This window comes from Acartia tonsa, chromosome 10 (genome assembly GCF_053477335.1).
Source record: "Acartia tonsa isolate MP-2025a chromosome 10, ASM5347733v1, whole genome shotgun sequence".
In the NCBI taxonomy this organism is placed as follows: Eukaryota; Metazoa; Arthropoda; class Copepoda; order Calanoida; family Acartiidae; genus Acartia; species Acartia tonsa.
Genome location: NC_137269.1, coordinates 37311578 through 37334054, shown reverse-complemented (window position 1 = coordinate 37334054; position 22477 = coordinate 37311578). Strand labels below are relative to the sequence as shown.

Below are 22477 nucleotides of genomic sequence, written 5' to 3'. Positions count from 1 at the left end.
TAATTAAGAACTAGGGACTATGCCCCTAGAGGCCTTAAGGGTTACTTTAGGTGGTGGGGGTTAAATTCGACCCTCCCATTTTTTTATTTTAGTTTCAAAAGAAAATTAAAATCCCCACCCCTTCAGTCGTAAATTTTTTAGTTATAAACATTCCCAGGACCTATGTGAAGGTACATTGTAAAGGAGAACCATATCGGTTCAGTGGTTACTTCGGTACAATCACAAAGATTATGTTACTCTCAACATAGATTATATAGTTTTTTTAACGGGGGGGGGGGGGGAGGTATCATAAAGGTACTATCTGTAATTTATTTCAGAAATGTGTACTTTCGTCAATTTTTTTATCCTCATAAGTTTAGGATTTTTGGTTAAGCAAACTATTAATAATATTTTCAAAATGTTTCTGGGTAAGACTATAATAATTTTGCTGTTATGTCTAAAGATAAAGGCAGTTTGTTTCAACAAAATTTCACAACTTCTATTTTGATTTTGAATTATAATACTGATATTTTAATTAAAAACTACAATTAAACGTAGTAGTCCTTTTATATGCTAATATGCCTTCTTTCATATAAGTTAAATCTAATTTCTATCAATAATTATAATTTTCTCACAAAATCCAACATAAAATTCCATAATATATTTTTAAATTTTATATACCTAACAAATAAGTTTTGTTTCCTGATATTTTTACAATACAATGTATAAGTGTTCTACTCCAATCAATTGAAAATTTATTTTTGTATTGAAGATATTGTCTTTAAATATTATAAGTGTTTAATTATGTATTGTAATTGTAATACCTACCTAAAATTGTACCAATAACTTTAATTTAGAGATTTTTTATTCCTTCCTTTTATATAATAAATATTTTGTTAGAAGCTTGCAGGGGGATGGGGGGGGGGGGTAATTTTTACCCGTTCAATCAAATCACTGACCACGCCAAAGTATTTTTTAAAAAGCAAATACTTTTTCTCATTTCTTATTTTATTACTCAAATTAAAACATTTTAAATAGGATAACAGTTGTTTATTGCATCGTATTATAGATAGTTTTTTCACGGATATTAAAATGATATTAATTTTATGATTCTTATTTTTAATATTCGTAGAAAATTGGCTGTAGTGCGATGCTATACATGATTTTTCAGTATGGCTGAGAACCGGTTCTAATCCACCGGATATTCATTGGTTTTGAAACCATAACTTGGAATAGAATTTCTCCTATTTGAGAAAGAGCAGCAAGAAAATTTTGTTAATGAAAAATATAAGGTACCTTTTAAAATGACCCAGTGCAGTTGTCTTAAAAAATGTGTTATTGTTAATTAAACCGGTTTAACAACGCAAAAATTATAGTATATAGTTTTATTTTAATTTAAAACCCTATAAATCAATGTATAATAGTCAATAGTTATTTATCGTATCGTATTATAATCAGCTTTCCGCGGATATAAAAAGGTACAATTACCAGTTTTTTAAACCCGAGATGCCGCAGGCACGGGCTGACGAAACTGGTTTTAATATTATGATTGTACATTTTTAAATTCGCAGAAAACTGGATATAAAACGATACGATACGTGATTTTTCATTGTGGCTGAGACCCACCGGATGTTAGTCGGTTTCGAAGCCATACTGGAAATCAGTTCATAATTGTAAATGTTTATTACACTAGTACCCAAAGGTTTATTATAACTTTTATATTATTCCATGGCCTAATAACTTTGGGGATTTTTCCATAATTTTGATTGGTTGGTCTATGAACTAGAACGTCCAACTACTAATTGTGATCTACAGTAGTAATTTTGTGCTGCATCAATGGGGATGTACATCAATCGGCCATTGTCTTATCCCTTTAGACCCCTGATATTAAAACCATTCTTATAATGTTCTCCTTCAACTTAATCTTGAGCTTATTCAAATATTTAGAAATTATATAAAGTTAAAATATGATATAACCATTAATGAATCAGTTTTAGCATTGCAAATAATCAAATAATGGATCTAGTTCAGTTCACGGTAATATGTTCTGGTTATGATTATCTCCAAAAATCTATGAACTTTCAAGGCTGCTAGCTGCCAAAAAGCTGAACGTACGCACATCGTTTAAGCTGCATAATAAGACTTACATATAAACTGTAATAGCCAAGATCTAGTGATGCACAGAAAAAGCGCGAAAAAAGCGTCTTTTTTTGCGCATTTATATGCACTGCGAGATAACTGTGCATTATTGACTAATGACTATTCTAGATTATTTATAGACCTTTTTTTATCGGTTATCATTTTGTGTGAGCATGATATATACGTTTCACCGTTTGGCTGTTAGAAGCCTTCTAAGTTCATAGATTTTTGGAGACATTTGACAATCGAACATTTGACCGTGAACTGCACTTGTGACTTGACCCTAAATAATTCTTAAAATAATTTGTTAAATTAAATAATTTAAAGAATCAATGAGATTATTATGTCTAAGCATTATAACAGAATTTAGTATTTGAAATAATTCCTAATAAATTGCTTAATTAAATTTAAATTTTAATTTAGTAATAAACTGCCAAAAAATTTTAAAAAATGAGAATGTATTTTTTTTCACCAACTAACCCCATTGTGATGCTCCAAGCTTTATAAAACACAGTGCCTTAACAAATATAAAATATCAATATGTATGTAAAAAGTGTGTATGTATCATATTATTAATAAATGTTTTATTTTAGAAAATAAATTATATACTTTCATACCTACTCTTTTTGTTATAAAAATTATATAAATTGTTTAATTCAAGAATTTAAAAAAATTGCGTTTATTTTTCTGTCTTTAATCCTTATATTAAAGTAAAAGGATGTTTGTTTGTACAGAAGGATCTCGCTAACCGCTGAATCCTTTACAGTGTAGCTTCTAGGGTAGGTTATGTGAAGGTAATAGCTATTTGGGGGGAGGGGAGCACCACCACCCTTCCAAGAGATATCGCCAAAATTCAATAATAGTTACTTCTCGCATCGTATTATAAACAGCTTTCCGCGGATATATAATGTACAATTACAAGATTAAAACCAGTTTTTTTATGATTGTACATTTTTTATTTTCGTAGAGAACTGGATATAATACGATGCTAGACAGACATAGTTTTTTCGTATGGATGAGAACCGGTTCCTATCCACCGGATTCGAATAAATACGAGAAAATATATGATGATTGCCCAGCAGATATTTTTGATGAACAGCTGATCTTAGCATAGAATGAAAAGAAAATATTTTACGTGCCCTCTAGGGGCGTAGCCGCTAGTATCTTTATACTAAAGTAACAGGTTGTCTGTCCGTAGGGTGGCGTTTTTTGAAATTTTTGTCGATATTTCTGGGGAGGATGGTGGTAATCTCCCACAAAATAGTTATAAACCTTCCTGGGACCTATGAGAAGCTACCCTGTAAAGGGGGACCATATCGTTTCTGTGTGGTTAGCGAGATCCTTCGGTACAGACACACAAACATCCTGTTACTTTATTATAAGGATATATTGAAATACAACTACTCCCTTTCCGTTCGGAAGTACGCAAGACGCTAATTATAGAAAAGCCCTACTTTTTGATATAATAAACAAGTTGTATTTAAAAGTATTTATTTTACAAAAATCATTATTATTTTGAAAAAATACTTAGAAAAATTAAACTTTTGAAATTAAATTAGATTCAATTTATAGGAAAATTTTATTTACAGGGTATAAATTATATTGATTTTACGTTATGACAGATTTACAGAAAAATGTAAACTAATTATTACATGAACAATTATATCCATAAGATGCGGAGCTTCAGAAGTGCCCATTTTTGCGTCATATTAAGAAGAAATTTGGCTAGAAATTTCATACATTAAAAATCTGTTGCAAAACAAAAACATGTGTCGGGCAAAATATTAGTTGAGGATTTTTATTGTCTGTAATACGATGTTTCAGCATGACAGAAAAACGGTTCAAATCCAGCGGATATTAATGGATTTCGAAGCCATACTGTTAAATACATTATTTTACATGTTTACTAACAATATTTCTAAGTATTTTGACTTCCATTTCTGGTGGTATCTGCGCCCATTTGTCAGTTGCCATGACAGACTTTACGTTCGTCAGTATGAATTCCATTGTCCTAGTTTTAAAGAAGATAAAGTATAAAATTGAAGACCTCAAATATTTCTTGGAAAATGGAAGAAATGTCGCGTATGCGCAATAAAATGCCTAATAACCAACTTGAATTGTACGATTGTTTAGTTTGGACAAAACTGAAATAATACTTTTTAAAAAGAAAATTTATCGATTGTGTCAATATTATTATTATTTTGTCCATTTTGACTAAATTCACGTTAAAATTCAATTTTCTACATGGTTTTGCAAAATATATAAAGTTTTAATCCATTGTGAATGGTTAAATGCCAGTTGGGATGGCTTTCAGTATATTATTAAAAAAAGGCATTAATTTCAATAATAAATCTGGATAATTTCTGAAATCATGCGATTTTACTAAAAGCCATGCTGACTTTTGGGACTTTCAAAAGTTCCAATTTCATATCAGGCTAGCCAGGCAGTATCGTCTACCTGGATTCTATTCTATACTTAATTTTCTTTGCCTAGTTTTGAGGACTTTCAGGTTGTAGGTCTCAGCTTTGGTCATGATGTCCAGCACGTTTGCAGTATTCATATTTTCCTCCATATGATTGATACAAATATCTAAAATAAAAGCTTATTTTAATAACTGAAATTTTTTAAAACTTGAGAAATTGAATCACCCTCAGGCTATTATGCAGAAAATTTGGTTAAAATTATTGGTTGAAAAGTTATGACACTGCTGGTTTGAACAAACTTTTTAAAAATTTACATAAGTACCCAAAGTATTTAAGTTAATGAATATCTTTGTTATAAAAACTTTAAGTACCAGTGTAATCTACAGTCAAATGTATATAAATTTTCTCTAAAAGAAAGCCAAAAATATTAAAAAGAAATTTATTTTTTTACCAGCCAAAGAATCAATCTGATACATATGCGCCACCTTGAAAAGCTCGACTGCATTTTCACTGATGTTTTTCAATTTTCCACAATAGATAAACTTGATTACATCCTAAATATAAATATATACATATACTATTAAGCAGAATGAGAGTTAGATAGTTAGAAATAGAATGTGGAGTTCCTCAAGGAAGCATATTTGGTCCTATTTTTTTCTAAAGAGTTTGTAATACCACACGTTAGGCCTTATTTGTTCTATTTTGTAAAAAAAATAGGGGAGGAGGGGACTTTTATAGCTTAAAACCACTCTAGGACTAGTAGCTATATTCCCTGAGAAGCACAACCCTGTTGATTGAGAAGTTACCATGATCATTAGCTTCAGACAGAAAGGATAAAAAGAATAATAATTACCTTGATGACTTCATGATTTATGTCCTTGAGGGATATTATGCCAGTTTTACCTTCCTTAAATGTATCTTGCAACATCGCCTTGAAAAAGAGGGATTTCTATTTTTTTTACTTTTCTTCAGAATTGTAATATTTGAAACAAAATGCATTATAAGCCATATAATTTTTTGGTAGATAAATAGGGATGTAGGTGTTAGGGGGTGTATTACAGACAACATTAAGGTTGTATTATTTATTAGTGTCAGGGGGTTTGAATACACCCCCCTTAAATGTTAACCCCCTCACTCAAAGGTCTAGAAAGTGTCCCTTAATTGGCAAATTTATTTTCACACTCCTCTTAAATTGGTTGTATTAGGGGGGTGGGTATAGGGCCTTGTCAGGGGGCTGTATCCAACCCCCTTCATTTTTCCAAGGGGGTGGAAATACCCCCTTCCTGTGGTTTGAATGTTGTAACTAATATCAATTAATAATATGTTAAAAACAAGGATGACAACATCCATAAGTAGCGAAGCACAAAAAATCGTAGATGGGAATACGTACAGGTAGATTTAAAAGGTTTTTACTAAAATCAAGAATAGATTTATTAGATAAAATAAACATGAAACCTTGTTTTATTTTGTATGATGACGATGGTCAAAGTAAATTATATTAAAGATGCTCATAATAATGGGAAAAATTATTTTGATACTGATATCCCATAAAAGTTTGAAAATTGGATCAAAATAGACAAAGATATGGGGAAATATGTAAAACATATAAAAATAGCCAAAAACCTGATAAAAAGGCAGTCCGGCCATCATGGTTGTTTACTTAAAACGACAAAAAATTTAATTTTTAAATCCTTAACTTAAAAAATTGGGAAAATCGGACCATATATACTGAAGATATGGAAAAAAGTGTTAAATATATAAAAAATAGCCTAAAACCTGCCAAAAAGGCAGTCTGGCCGTCATGGTTATTTTCTTTAAAAGACAGGAAATTTAATTTTGATATCTATAACTGAAAAATTTTTGAAAATCGGACTATAAACACTGAAGATATGGAGAAAAATGTTAAAAATATAAAAAAAAACAGCCTAAAACCTGCTAAAAAGGCAGTCCGGCCATCATGGTTGTTTTCTTTAAAAGGCGGGAAATTTAATTTTGATATCTATAACTGAAAAAATTTTGAAAATCGTACCATAAACACTGAAGATATGGAGAAAAATGTGAAAAATATAAAAATAGCCTAAAACCTGCTAAAAAGGCAGTCTGGCCTTCATGGTTGTTTCTTCAAACGACGGGAAATTTAATTTTGATATCTGCAACTGAAAAAATTTTGAAAATCGGACCATAAACACTGGAGATATGGAGAAAAATGTGAAAAATATAGAATTAGCCTAAAACCTGCTAAAAATCGGTCCGACCGCCAATGATGTTTTATAGTTAATTGTGCTCCTTAATGATGGGAATGTTGTCAAAAAATTTCAGCATTCTATCTTTTATAGGAGCTGAGTAAATCCCATTTCCCCCATAGCGTTACGGACGGACTGACGGACGGACAAAGTGAATTATAGAGTAGCTTCGCTACTAAAAATAAATGCAAATAATGATTTTGTAAATTAAAAATAGAATCCTTTCCTTGAATACAGTTGATCTTGATGCCATAATGGCTCTGTGACACTTTATAGACCCAGTCTGGGTTTCTATTGTAATATCACTAAAGTCCATGGAATGTAGAAGGTTTTCATAAGAATCAGCAAGATTTAATTCTGCATTTTGAGGTGCAGGTTCAAGGATTGTTAATGTCAGCTTGAGCTTGCAATCAGGTTGTTTTTGATCATCACTTATCTTTTTAAAATAAACTAATTGAGAATGGGGGGTTGGTTTTAACTCTATATATTTGCCGTTAACTATAATACTCAATCTAAATATGTAAATAGTAGAGGTCTATATAATGCATAATAACAATTATAATTATTTGAAGAGGAATAACCTAATTTTTTTGCTGATAATAAGGTTCTAGGCGACGTAATTTAATTTCTATCATGAGGTGTGAAAAACTTCAAAATTTTCATATACTTAAGATATTATTTTAAAATGCCTTTAACTTTTTTGTTATTGAAGCTGGAGGCTTCAAATTTTAGGTATTGGGTTTACTTTGCAGTCTTTCAGCAATTAAAGCAGTGTATTTCTTGCAGGCTTCCTTTAAGTTGACTAATGTATTACCTAAACTAATTCATGGCAAAGAAACAGGTTATTTGTTGAATCATGTTGCTTAAAACTTTTTTATTATTTTTTTTGGCAAAATTGAAAACTGCAAAATATAGACACCCACCTCCAAGTAAAATTCAATTTTTGATCTGAATACATAAATAATGTTGAGACTATGCCTCCTTCTGGATTTTCGATGATTGGATTCAGTTGAAGGGTTAATTTAACTTGCCTTCCATTGTTGTCATATACATAAAAGTTAGGCGATACTAACGTATTTGTACTTTCCAATATCTCATCAACATTTTCTAATGTCCACTGGAATACTTGATTAATTGAGCCAGATTTAATTCTTGCCATTGTATTTCTTCTAAAATATAAAAATATCATATTTTTACCCAAGGACGTCCAAGGGGGGGGGGGTAAAGGGGTGATTACCCTCCCCCCCCCTATTTAAAATTTACCCCAACTATTTAGGAGGGGGTATTGACCCTCCCCAAACAATTGGGGGGAGGGGGGGTAAATATCCCCCCCCCCCCGAATACAAAATCTCTAACAAAAAATTTTTGGTGCGCTTCGCGCGCATTTTTACTAATAAATCACGAAACCTATCTACCAAGAGAAATTACCCCTAGAATATAAATTTTTCTTTTTAGAACTATTAAACTATGAAAAAAAACAAGGACGACAACAATCAAAATTAGCAAAGAACAAAAATAATCAAAGATAATAAGAGAACAAACAGAAAACTAAAATGTAAAAAAAATATATAGACACTATGTACTGTGGTATTGACATTAATGTCACAACTAATTTAGGAATATATGGTTTGGTAGAATATCACCTAAGAAAGCTCCCCTTTTTCTTCTCAATTATTCCTTCCCAAATAAAATTTTGTAACATCCTTATCCCGGCGATCATAAACCCCTTCACATGCCCATCCAAAATAATTCGCTCGAGGCGCAAAAACTAGCGGTCAACCAATTGTCGGCATTCTTAATCAAGCCACTCCCTTCTATAAGTAGCATAGTAACTCTATAGCTTAACTAGCGGCCACGCCCCACAAAATAGTTTTAAACCTTCCCAGGACCTATGAGAATCTACCCCGTAAAATATAACTATACCCGTTCAGCTGTTTTTGAGATCCTTCGGTAGAGACAAACATCCTGTTACTTTATTATAAGGACTAGCGGCTACGCCCCCTAGAAGCCTCTAGAGGCACATAAAGTAGAAGGGGGATATTATTTCAATTTGAGTCTAAAAATAAAAGTAAAAACTATTTTTGTGTGTGTGTGGGGATAGCTTTTTTGGGGAGGGTGGAGATACCCTCCGTCCAAATAGTTAAAAACCTTCCCTGCACCTATAATAAGCTTCACTGTTAAGGAGAACCATATCAGTTCAGCGGTAATCGAGATCCTTCCCTACAGACAAAAAAAGTTTACTACTTTACATTATAGGATTGTAAGTCCCTCATGCATGGAAAATGTTATTTACTCGGCTGCATTAAAAAAGATTTTTTTGTGAATAAACTTCTACAAATAAAAATCTGTTTTTTAACTTAAAAGTTTTTAAAGAATATTTCCTACAATTTGGACGAGTGAACCAAAGGACGTCCAAGCGTTTTTGTTGTTGTTGAAGGGGTTAAAATGAAGGGGATATTTAGATGTCATTTTAAAACTTTTGCAGGGGTAGAATTAAGTGTTTCAAAGTTAGAGGGGGTAAACACTCTTTTAGCCCCGCCCTTAGACGTTTAAAACGGAACCTATTACAGGAAACATAGGAAAATATTCTTATAGAACTCCTCCCCCCACAAAAAAAAAACACAATAAAGGTTCACATAGACTTATTAATCAGAGAATGAAGGGACAATGGGCTGTTTTTTACACTTGTTTCCAAAGTTTGATAATACCGTTTTCTTATTCGTTGGATTAACAACATAGGAGACTTTTAATGAACTTTGATTGGTTGTTTTATTAAGTTGAGTGTCCAAACGTTTCAACAACTAAATGTTATCTAAAGTAGGGGTAATTTTGCGTAATAACATCAGTTTTACATCAGTTTATGGGTCATTGTCTTATCCCTTTAGATCCCTGAATGTTAATAATTATCACCATTTTAAATTTAAATCGCTTATAAATTTTTTTTACCGAAGCTACTCTATAATTCATTTTGTCTGTTCGTCCGTAATGCTATGGAGGTAAATGTGATCATTTCGGCTGTCATTTAAAATAGACAGGGAACATCTTTTTTTTTGATTCCCTGTACCAATGAGCATCCAGTATTTTGATTCCCTGTACCAATGAGCATCCAGTATTATGATTCTCTGTACCAATGAGCATCCAGTATTATGATTCCCTGTACCAATGAGCATCCAGTATTTTGATTCCCTGTACCAATGAGCATCCAGTATTATGATTCTCTGTACCAATGAGCATCCAGTATTATGATTCTCTGTACCAATGAGCATCCAGTATTTTGGTTCCTTGTACCAATTAACATCCAGTATTTAATTTACTTTGTTTGTCGGTCATGCTTCAAAAGACAAAATTAACTATTCAATTCTCTAAATTTTTAGCTTCTTGTCCATCCGTTTGTGAGATCTTGCTAGACATATACAAAGACTCACAACTTTCTTATTTTAATGAAAGGATTTGACACAATAAAAACTGTCCCGAATTTGTATTAATTTTGAGGAACACGACTCCAGTTACGTCATATTTTTCTTTCCCGAAAAAGGGAAGGGGGAAAGAAAAAAAGGGAAGGGGGGAAGAAAAAAGAGATGGGAGAAAAGGGGGTTTTCCCCATCTCTTTTGAAGAGATTTTCTTCCCCCCTTCCCTTTTTCGGGAAAGAAAAATATGACGTCACTGGAGTCGTGTTCCTCAAAATTAATACAAATTCGGGACAGTTTTTATTGTGTCAAAGGATTTGATTGTTCTTCCTCTCCATCGGTAATATTCAGGGATCTAAAGGGATAAGACAATGGCAGTTAAATTGGTGTATAATTATATCCACAATGATGAAACACAAAATTACCCCAATTTGAAGATTACAATTACTGGTAGAAACGTTTCGACGCTCAACTTGATAAATCAACCAATCATTAAAAGTCCCCAAAGTTGTTCAGCCAACGAATAATAAAACATTAATATAAAAATCTGGGGACTAGTGTAATAAACGGTTCAATATCCCCTCCCTCTCTGGTTAATTAAAGCAAGATTTGTGAACCCCCCCCCCCCCCATTTTAACTTTGAAGGATTTATAATTAAAGTAGGAGGGAATTTCTCATGAGTATAAAAATTAACTTACACGTGTTCTTATAAGTTTAGGAAATTGGTAATAAAGTTATTAACAAGTATGATAAAAACCATCAAATCGATGGGAACAGAAAATGGAGAAAAAATCTGAAATTTTGAAGGATTTATTATTTAAGTAGGAGGGGATTTCTCATGAATATAAATATCAACTTACACGTGTTCTTATAAGTTTAGGAAATCCTTATAATAAAGGGTGTCTGTTTGTGCCGAAGGATCTTGCTAACCGCTGAACCGATCGGCAGGGGCGTCCAAGACTTTTTTATTTGGGGGGGGGGGGAATTTTGAAAATAAAAATTTTTTTAGGGGGGGGGGGCAATCTTTATTTCATAGAGGCTTTTTTTTATTTGGGGTGGGGGGTAAAAATTGAAAATCCAAAATTCATTTGGGGGGGGGGGGGTTAATCACCCCTTTACCCTCCCCCCTTGGACGTCTATGCCGATCGGTTTCTCCTTTGCAGGGAAATTTTTTTTAATATTCTCGCTTTTGCGTAAAGACTTGAACGCAACATAAAAAAATTATTTCTCAAATTAGATATTTGAAAAAAAAACATTAAAAGTTACTAACTAGGATGAAACTATTAAATAGTAGGGATAATACAATGGAGAAAAAATCTGTAGCAATTACAGAAATTTGGCAGGAATGGAGGGTACATTGGGCTGTTTATTACACTAGTTCCCAAAGTTTTACAATACCGTTTTCTTATTTGTTGGCTTATCCAGTTTGGGAATCATTTTTTAATTTTGTTTGGTTGGTTTATAACGTTGAGTGTCCAATTGTTAGATCCTTGGGAATTTAGTGATATTTATTAAAGTAACGATGGCCGTTTGAACTTATTACAGATCTACTGGTTTAATAAAAAACATCAAATCAAAACTACTCTATAAATATCTTTGGTAATGTGATTTCCTTAGCTCCTATTCAAGATATAAGGCTTTATTTTGAAGATTCCCTATACTAATGAGTAACTAGTATGTAATTTACTTGGCCCGTCGCTCTGTCAGACCAGCTGCATTTCTAAGATTTTGTTATGATTCGCTAATCATGGATGTTGTCATCCTTTTTCATGCGATTTAGGAAATTCCTCACCCTAATAGTTATTTATCGCATAGTATTTTAGACAGCTTTACGCGGATATAAAAGTGAAAAATTTAAGGGGGCGATTCTTGTTTTAATAGTCGTGGAATATTGTCTTCGTCTAAACTAAAATTACTTAATCATAATTTCTTTCTGATTTGCAGGTTATTTGTAAAAATTAATTTACATGAAGTCATATTAATTTTAAGAGAAACAAGGATGACATTACCCATAAAAGCATCTCTAAAATCAGTAAGGACGATCGAACGATCAATAACTCTTGTAGATTGTCAAAACTTAACTAGCAGAAGATTAATTTGTAAGTCTAAAAAATTGTACTAAAATTTGTTTCAAAACTGTGTATAAATAAGGATACCATGAAAGGATGTACTTACATTTTTATGATTTGTTTATAGAGATATTGTACATTGTTGTCCTAGAAATCATTGCAAAAATCAGGTGAATAGAATAATTATCACAAAATTATACAAAAAGAAGTTGTGAAAAGAAGTTAAAAATCAGCATGATTTAAATGAACGTACGGACATTCTGGTAATGATTATAGAGTTGCTATGCTTCCTAAATCATACCTAACTGTAATACAAATCACCATGAGAAAGTTTAAAATCGATTGGACAATTCTAACATGTCTAAATCTGGACTAAGATCTAATGAACGGACAGACGACCGATCCTAATTATTTAAAAGCTTCGATTAAAAACAAAAAAGTTGATGGTTGGCAATAAAACAATTGATTATAGTATATCTTTTTAAAAGTGAAACTTTTCTATAATAAGGGTCGGTCCGTCCGTGTACGTCCATCCGGAACTGATAGCTCTTTTCGTTAATTTAGGCATGTTATCATTGTCCAATCGATTTCAAACTTTGCATGGTGATTCCTGTAGTAGTTAGATACAATTTAGAAAGCGTAGCAACTCTATAATCATTACCAGAATGTCCGTACGTCCATTTAAGCATGTCGATTATTTACTTTTTTTCCAACAAATTTGTATGTGATATTATTATCCGATTGATCTGATTTTTGGAATACTGATTCCTAGGACAACAAAGTACAATGTTATAAGCGAAGTATCTCTATAATCAAGTCCTAGAAATATATGTATGTCCTTAAACATTATCCTGCATTTAATCAGTTTTTAACAAAATTACTTATAACTTTTTCGACTTTTATACTTTTATATTCTGATTAATCAGTTCTGACACTCTACAAGTGTTAATGTTCGTTTGTCCTACCGCTTCAGAGCTTCGCTTTACGGATATTATCACCCTTGTTAAATTAAAAACTTTTGATGTAGGATTACAACATAATACATTTTAGATATTCAAGTAAATATTTTTTTTCATTAACTTGTTGATGTCGCGCTAATTTTGGAACAAAATTATTTCTGTCTTATAATATTTGTTTGAGTAAAAAAGAATAAAAAGTCGGTATTATCCTCTTAGAAATTTTTTTTTCAATATTGAAAATTTGAGTACACCCCCCCCCCCCCCCCCCCCCGACAGCGAACTATTAACACTGGCCGCAGCGCTCGGCTCCCTAGCCTGCCTAGCCGCAGCGCTCGGCCCCCTTGCCTGCCTAGCCGCAGCGCTCGGCCCCCTTGCCTGCCTAGCCGCAGCGCTCGGCTCCCTAGCCTAAAACCTAACCTGACCTAAAATAGTTGTTCGTCGGTAGTCGGGGGGGGGGGGGGGGGGGGGGGGTACAAAATTGAAAAAAAAATTTCTAAGAGGATAACGCCAAAAAGTTAACTATTAATAGAAAGACAGAGGTCGACAACCGCCAAAATCTATCTGACAATGGGCTGTTTATTTCACAAGTCCAGAAAGTTTTCAATTGCGTTTTCTTATTCGTTGGATTAACAACTTTGGAACCTTTTTACGAATTTTGATTGGTTGATTCATTAAGTTCAGTGTCAAAACGTTTCAACCACTAATTGTAATCTACAGAATGGGTAATTATGTGTGTCATCATATGGGATATACATTAAAGTAATATATATAGAGTGATAAATAGCTATGAAACCATTTTCCCTTATCAAAGACCCCTGACGCTGCAGAAGGTTGTTTATCAATAGAAATTTTGCTTTCTCACTTAGCTGCCAGAAAGCTCATAAGCTGTCATTGGAATAAGATTTGAAGGAACTTTACTAATTAATCAAAACCACCGTATATTTTGGTATAAGGATTTGGGGGACCTTTATTATTAATAAAAGTCATGTGACCTAATATACAAGAGTTAAAACAATTAAATCAAAAGATTTTAGTGTAAAACTATTTGTAAATAAGAGTATAAGAATAAGATATTGTTATCAACGACAAAAAATAAATGTTTTGCCTAGTTTTTGTAAAAGTTTAGAGCATATTTATTTACTAAGTATATTGCGATAACTTTTATTTAATGAAATCTTCCAATTTTTAACATGTACAAAACGGCCTGCTTAATTGCTTCAAGATCCATGTTAGATCTATATAGGAAATAAATGTCTATAAACGAGCTCAAATTTTCCAAGGAATAATTGTTTAAAACTCATAGTGCTCCAATAATCCATAATAAACTCTCATTGCCCAGAACGATAAGACCCATTATTTTACTTTATTAAAAATAAATTCCTTTTTTTTAATTTCATGTTGCTATTTACCTTATATTGATGTATTTAATTTCTAATAATAAAAAAGAAAATTTTAACTTATAATATAATAAATTTAAGAAAACTCTGTTTTAAAAGAATTCGATTGTGGCGACATTTTGTGTGTTTAAATATTAAACTAAAATTGTAATCATCATTATTAACCCTTTGGTGATGGTAATGTAAAGAAAAAAATATAATTTAAACATTTTTTTAAAATCATTTAAATTATTAAATATTTACTTTCTTTTAGATAGTAATGCCGGGTGAGGAAAATAGATTTATTGAGAAATAGATATGCATATAGAAAACTAGCCAATAGGGAGATAATTATATCGAGCCAACTCTAGTCATTTAAAATAAATGCTATCTTTTCAAAAGTGTTTCCATTAATTTGATTGTGCTTTGTAAGCAAAACCTGTATTTTGTTATTTGTACTGTGTAATTTTATTTGAATATTTAATTCAAAGATAGCATTTTTTTAAAAAAAATAACCTAAGATGAATGTCGGAATTTTCTTATTAAACATAATAATGTATATATAATTAGAATAGTAAGACCTTGAAAATGAGCAAAAAATTATTATATGATAATTATCAGTAAATCTAACAGAATTTAAACGTAATTATTAAAAAGCTAGCTTCAAAAAATAATAATACATTTTTATTCAAATACTATAGTACATTCTGACAAGGACGATGATATTAAGTTTAGCAACATTTAACAAATATGTCTTTCAAAAATCAGTTGATTTATTGCATGAAATATTGAAAATGTATATAGCAATTTACAGATTTTTATGATTTTCAGGAATTTAAAATAATTACATTCATTTGGTAACTGTAAAAGCAGAGTATAGCATGTATAGTGTCATAAATGAGCTACAATTTGAAATAATTTACATTTATTTATTAGGATGTAAAATCCTTTTATAAAAGGCAAATACAGATTGATTTTAATTACAAGTTTATTGAAAAAAAATTTGGACTGACTGATGGATAGACAAAGTGAATTATAGAGTAGCTTCGCTACTAAATATGATATATACAAGGACATGCACACTGGTTCAGTTCACATTGCTAGGGACAGTTAAACTATTTAGGAAAGTTGTAAGGAAGAAAGTTATCTATCTAGTACTAAGATAAATATTTAAAAGCCTCCTAAAAAAGAAATATGTTTTTAAAAACAAATAAAATCTATAGTGCTGTTAACATGAACTTTAATATTGTTATTATAAAAAATGGAAATAATCTCTACTTTCCGAAATAATTGTACTCAAGACAGCTTGTAATGAAATTATTATCAAGATTTTTACGATTTTATAATTTTTTGACAACGCCAAAATTGTTTTTTATACTTTATTAATTTTAAGATATATGCATTATCTATAAAGGACAAACACAAATACATAATAAATTTTATAGTTAGGATATTGTTTCTAAAAATGAAAAACCCTGTATAAAACTCAGCCATTTTAGAGTCTAAGCTGTCAAATTTCTTGAGCAATGGGATTGTGTTGGTAGGTCTTTGCGATAGTTCTATATAGTCATGTACCCTTGCTCCCTCTATTCTCTAACTTTATTGGATATACATCTATTTATTAGTCATTGTCTTATACCTTCTGATATTGGATGGCGTATGAATGCCGTGCGGGAATATATGAATATGAATTGGGCTGCCGAGCCCTGGAAAGAAATACATGAATTATTCTTTATAACCCTTTTTATTCATTTCTTTTATTTTACTTTTTGCCTTTATTTTTAGCGCTTATAATAATATATCATCAATTCATAAGTTTTTTTTACATAGTTTTATAATTGCTTTTCATACTTTTTTAGGACATTTTTTTGCAACTTTCTTAAGCTAGAGGTGTTATTTAAGATTTTAAAACAGGAGTAGGCCTCTGAAATTAAGCATTGCTGTTGCTTTAATAAGGTACATTATACATAGAACTACGATAAAACGGCGAAAAAAAGTCCAAGCCTAAAGTTGTCCAATGTTTTCTTTCTTAAAATATTTAATACTAGTGTAGTAAAAGCCAAAGTTTTAACCTTCTCATGTTGGTTCCATCACTGGGGATGTGAATCAATTTATCGTCCATTGTCTTTACCTTAATATCCCTAATCATAAAAAATATTTTATATTCGTAGAAAGCTGGATATAATACGATGCGAGACATAGATTTTTCGTATGGATGAGAACCGGTTCCTATCCACCGGATTCGAATGAATACGAGAAAAGAATTTACGAGTTACAAACAATTTATTAAAAACCAATAATAAAAAATTACAACATGATGCCTTATATAGATATTTATATTATTTATTTACAACATTAAAATTAAATTATAATAAGGGGAGAGGTAGGTTTCTGGTAAAATCCGTAAATGTGTGTGTTTTAAGGCTTAAAAATAGTAGTAGAACGATAATATTCACTAAATATGTGTATTTCTTATTAAAAAGAACTATAGACAATTTTTTTAAAAAGTTTACATAAATTTTTATCGTTCTACTACTGTTTTTAACTTATAACACATAACCTTTACGTATTTTACCAAAAACCTACCTCTCCCTTTATAGCATATCTATTTTATCTTGACCTGAAAAAATAAATATGATATTCTGGTAAGTGGATAAAGGTGACTTTCGTATTTAACTTATTAAACGGTCCAAATTCATCCTCGTAATGATAATGCTCATGCAAATGACTGCAAATGATAAACTGTATATTAACTCCATTAGCTACGATGGCAGGTGAGGTGCAGCAGGTGTCTGGCATGTTTGTCATGTCGATGGCATCGTCAATGGAAAAATAGAAACTTATTTTTCCTTTTGGAAATAGCACATTGACAACAGGGAAATACATATCAGAGCCAACTTCATCTTCTGGATGTTTATGGCTATCAACACTGCAAATGATACACTGATCAACAGCTCCATTATTAGCTACAAAGAAAGGATAGGTAAAGCAGACGCCTGGCATGTTTGTGATGATGTTGTTGGCAGCGCCTGGCATGTTGTTGGCAGCGCCTGGCATGTTTGTCATGTTGTTGACAGCGCCTGGTATGTTAACTTCATTATTAGCTACGAAGAAAGGATAGGTAAAGCAGACGCCTGGAGTGTTTGTGATGATGTTGTTGGCAGCGCCTGGCATGTTTGTCATGTTGTTGGCAGCGCCTGGCATGTTTGTCATGTTGTTGGCAGCGGCAGTAATCCTTCTCTGGCGGAACATCTTGATACAGAAAAGAAAAATTGGCAGACATAGTAGAAAATTAATTAGTTCAATCATTGTGACGCTTTCTTGTAAACTAAACTTGTAGGTTTTAATCCCTTGTTTTTATACCCCAAGCTAAGGGTTGGTAAGCATCTTACGCCTGGTCATAGGATGTTAACACCCTCCCCCTTCTCCTTTCGTAAGAGCGACACACTACTTGAAAACCCCTCTTGAATGAGACGACCGGTATGTCTTGCTCAAATCTCCGCCCACTTCAAAGTAAAACTAATATTTTTAAAATTAAACGTATTTAGATTTTTGATCTTTAAATAAACTTATGAAAAGACTAGATATATTAACAACAGATCTATAGTATAGATGTACTAGCGGTTACGCCCCTAGAGGCCTCTATTGGCACTTTAAATGTTTTTTTTTATGTTTAAAATATGTCTATGTTGCGTTTGACGTTTATGTTTGCGTTGAACTCTCTTTCTAAAATCGAGAACGTAAAAACAATTTCGATTTTTTGTGATTTCTCAAAAATAGTTAAAAAACTTCCTGTCTGTCTGTTTGTTTGTAGCAAAGGATCTCTCTAACTGCTGAACCGATCGGGTTTTCCTTAACAGGGTAGCTTCTCATAGGTCCTGGGAAGGTTTATAACTATTTTGGGGGAGGGTACCACCACCCTCCCAAGAGAAATCACAATAAAATCGAAAAATTTGAAATATTTCCGCCGCACAGTGTCGCTAGCGTAGTCGCGCTGCGTAGAGACATGAATTTAACATTAACAGCAAATAGACAAATTATTTCTCAGAATAGATATTTGAAATAAAAAAAAACATTCAAATGCCACTAGAGGCCTCTAGGGGGCGTAGCCGCTAGTTATTTTATTAAATGCAAAGGTGCTTCTTCCATAGCCTCAATGTGCGATTGGTGGAGGTAGAGGAAATAGCTTAACAAGGATGACAACATCCATAAAAGCGAAGCACTGAAACGGTAGGACAAACAGACATTAACACTTGTATAGTGTCAGAACTGAATAATCATAATATAAATGTATAAGAGTCAAAGCAAAATTGTAAGTAAATTTGTTGAAAAACTGCTTGATTCAGGATAATGTTTATGGAAATACTTAGATTATTACATTATACTTTGTTGTCCCAGGAATCAATATACCAAAAATCAGATAAATCGGATGATTAGATCACATAAAAATTTTTGTTTTAAAAGTAAAAAAATCAACATGTTTAAAATGGACGTACGGACATTTTGGAGATGATTATAGAGTTGCTACGCTTTCTAAATCGTACCTAACTATTAAAGGAATCACCATGCAAAATTTAAAATCGATAGGACAATTCTAACATGCCTAAATTAGCAAAAAATGCTGTCCGTTACGGACGGAACGACCCTAATTATAGAAAAGCTTCGCTTTAAAAACAACCCCAAGACATTTATAAAGCATTATTTAAAAGCACAACATATTCGGACTGGTGATTCTTAAGATTTTTAGCTAAGGACAAACAAACCTTATAACTTTCTATTATGCGTTCAAGTCTCTACGCAAATGCAAGAATATTTAGAAAATTTTCGATTTTTTTGTGATTTTTCTTGGCAGGAAGGTTGCTACCCTCCCCTCAAAAAGTTATAAACCTTTTCGGGACCTATGGGAAGCTACCCTGTTAAGGAGAACCCGATCGGTTCAGCGGTAAGCGAGATACTTCGGTACAGACACACAGATACACAGACACACAGATACACAGACACACAAAACAGACACCCTGTTACTTTTTAAAAGCGAAGCTTTTCTATAATTAGGGTCGGTCCGCCCGTCCGTACGTCCGTCCGTCCGTCCGTCCGTACGTCCGTAACGGATAGCTTTTTTCGTTAATTTAGACATGTTAGAATTGTCCTATCGATTTCAAATTTTGCATGGTGATTCCTTTAGTAGTTAGGTACGATTTAGAAAGCGTAGCAACTTTATAATCATTACCAAAATGTCCGTACGTCCATTTTAAACATGTTGATTTTTTAACTTTTTTAAATAGCTTTTTTCGTTAATTTAGGCATGTTATAATTGTCCTATCGATTTCAAATTTTGCATGGTGATTCCTGTAATAGTTAGGTACGATTTTGAAAGCGTAGCAACTCTATAATCATTACTAAAATGTCCCTACGTCCATCTTAAACATGTTGATTTTTTTACTTTTTTAAATAGCTTTTTTCGTTAATTTAGGCATGTTATAATTGTCCTATCGATTTCAAATTTTGCATGGTGATTCCTGTAATAGTTAGGTACGAGTTAGAAAGCGTAGCAACTCTATAATCATTACCAGAATGTCCGTACGTCCATTTTAAACATGTTGATTTTTTACATTTTTAACAATAAATTTGTATGTGACCTAATTATCTGATTGGTCTGATTTTTGGTATACTGATTCCTAGGACAACAAAGTACAATAATTAAAGCGAAGCAACTCTATAATCAAGTCCTAAAAATGTAAGTGTGTCCATAATCATTATCCTGTATCAAGCAGTTTTTCAACAAATTTACTTACAATTTTGCTTTGACTCTTATACATTCGCATTCTGATTATTCAGTTCTGACATTATACAAGTCTTAATGTCCATTTGTCCTTCCATTTCAGAGCTTCGCTTTTATGGATGTTGTCATCCTTGTTTATAAGAATTTAAAACTCGTATTAATATATATTTTTTGTTAATGTTTGTTTGTCCAGGGGTCTAAAAAGATAAATTAATGGCCGATAAATTAATAAACATCCCCAATAATATTGAATATCCACAATAGTTTCCTATTGGTATTTTCATTATATCCTTTCATAATGCTGATTCCTATGACAATAAAGCACATTAATGCAAGCAATTCACACCTATCATTTAACTTTAATACAGATTTAGGAACCAAATATTGAAAATCTATAAAAGCGAAGCTCTGAAATGAAAGGACAAAATAACATTAACAGGATAATGATGCATACATCTATATAAAATTATTGTAATTATAGTAAATTTGTTGCATAACTGACATTTTTAGGACTTGATTTTTGAGATGCTTCACTTATAACATTGTCCCCTAAGAATCAGTATTCCATAAATTATATATCCTCAAACTTATAAGTAATAAATACCATTTAAATATAAATCAATCCACGTATGTTTTTGTCTTGAATTTAAGTTGTACAAAGAAGCCGAAAAATCTCCACCCACTTATTGCACCTTGCACTTTAAAACAAGGATGACAAAATCATTAAAAGCGTAGTTGGGCATACAATAATCAATATGATTTGTTGGTAATTACGTTCTTTATAATGTGCTTTACAGGAATCATAACGCCAAGTTTGAAATTGACGGACGGACAGACGCACAGACCCTTATTATAAAAAAGCTTCACTTTTTAAAATGATCAATCTATTCTACAGGGATAAAAATACAAAAAAAATTTTGGACCAAAAATCCCTAAAGAGTTGATACAATTTCCTAGAAATGTAGAAAAACTTTGCTTTCAGTTATTACATTATATTATATGAAATTTCTTTTTAAAAAGTTAAAAAGCAACATGTTTAAAATTGATCTACGGACGTTCTATTATAGTGTTGCTACGCTTCCTAAATTGTACCTTTTGTATTAAATCGACAGGACAATTCTAACATGTAAAAATTAACAAAAAAGCTAACCAAAATAATTATTTAAAAATGACCCCAATAGTAGCTAAATATCTACGTGGATACTCAGCTGGTATTGAGCCGGAATTAGTATTACAAATAACAAATAAATAGGATAATTATATCTCACAAATTTTTTTTTGTCATTAAGGTTAAAAATTATCATGTTTTGAATGGACGTATGGTACCTTACTGGTAGAGAAATCAACACGCAAAATTGAAGCAATAGGACAATTCTAACATGCCAAAATTAACGAATAAAGGTATCCATTCCGGACGGACGGATGGACCGACCCTAATTATAGAAAAGCATCGCTTTTAAAAAGATTAACAAGGGTAGCTGGACAAATTGTCTAAAGAAATAAGCCTTGTGACGTCATAAAAATGGTAAATTATCCATCTCTTTTTTAGAGGGTTTCTTTCCCACTTCTTATCTCATCTCACTCATTTTTATGACGTCACATGGCTGATTTTTGAGACACTTTGTCCAGCTACTTAACAAGGACATGTCTACCAATTATATAATACAAAATTACCAGGACAAATTTTAGGCATGCCCTGCAATAGAGAATTTGTCTCTACATCCTAAAAAATAGCATAAAACTTCCATATGAACATTGGAAGCAGAATGGGTGCAACCGTAGTACGTTTTTTGTTAGATTTTTTATTTAAGCATGTACTTCTTTTAATTGTAGGACAGAGTTAAAAATAAAAATTCTTACCAACATATATTTAAGTTTATTTTTCGTTATTCATTAAGCACTTTTTAAGAAATTATTTTGTGTCTTTTATTATTTTCAACTCTGCAGTATGATCCTACATGTGTCAGAGTGTAGTTTTGATATACCGTTAAAAATATAAAAACATTTAAAAATGTGATTACTTTTTAGTAGCGAAGCTACTCTTTAATTCGAAATGTCCGTCCGTCCGTCTGTCCGTCCGTGTGAGACAGAATAGGGGAAAC

At 31.9% G+C, this 22477-nt stretch overlaps 2 protein-coding genes across 2 annotated transcripts in view; one reads left to right on the top strand and one right to left on the bottom strand.

The window, feature by feature from the left end:
• Lnpk (zinc-ribbon metal-binding protein lunapark) overlaps positions 1–2732 on the top strand; it is a 41877-nt gene extending 39145 nt beyond the window's left edge. Inside the window, exons 18-19 of the mRNA XM_080175193.1 lie at positions 673–1681; positions 2542–2732. The gene's annotated coding sequence lies outside the window, so the exon portion shown is untranslated. The remainder of the gene's footprint in view (positions 1–672; positions 1682–2541) is intronic.
• Positions 2733–4476: 1744 nt separating this feature from the next.
• Positions 4477–5472, bottom strand: LOC145329190 (uncharacterized). Its single transcript, XM_080173232.1, has 3 exons — positions 5395–5472; positions 4993–5095; positions 4477–4707 (listed from the first exon to the last, which is right to left on the bottom strand). Exons 1-3 carry the CDS (start codon positions 5467–5469, stop codon positions 4583–4585), a joined length of 303 nt encoding a protein of 100 aa, XP_080029358.1. The 5' UTR covers positions 5470–5472; the 3' UTR covers positions 4477–4582.
• Positions 5473–22477: the final 17005 nt, after the last annotated feature.

Excerpts from the sequence above, each read along its gene's own strand:
- LOC145329190 (XM_080173232.1), bottom strand. The coding sequence starts at position 5,469 with ATGTTGCAAGATACATTTAAGGAAGGTAAAACTGGCATAATATCCCTC. Across the intron at positions 5,096-5,394 it reads TAAATCATGAAGTCATCAAG|GATGTAATCAAGTTTATCTA; the intron begins GTAATTATTATT and ends ATTTATATTTAG. Across the intron at positions 4,708-4,992 it reads TCAGATTGATTCTTTGGCTG|ATATTTGTATCAATCATATG; the intron begins GTAAAAAAATAA and ends CTTTTATTTTAG.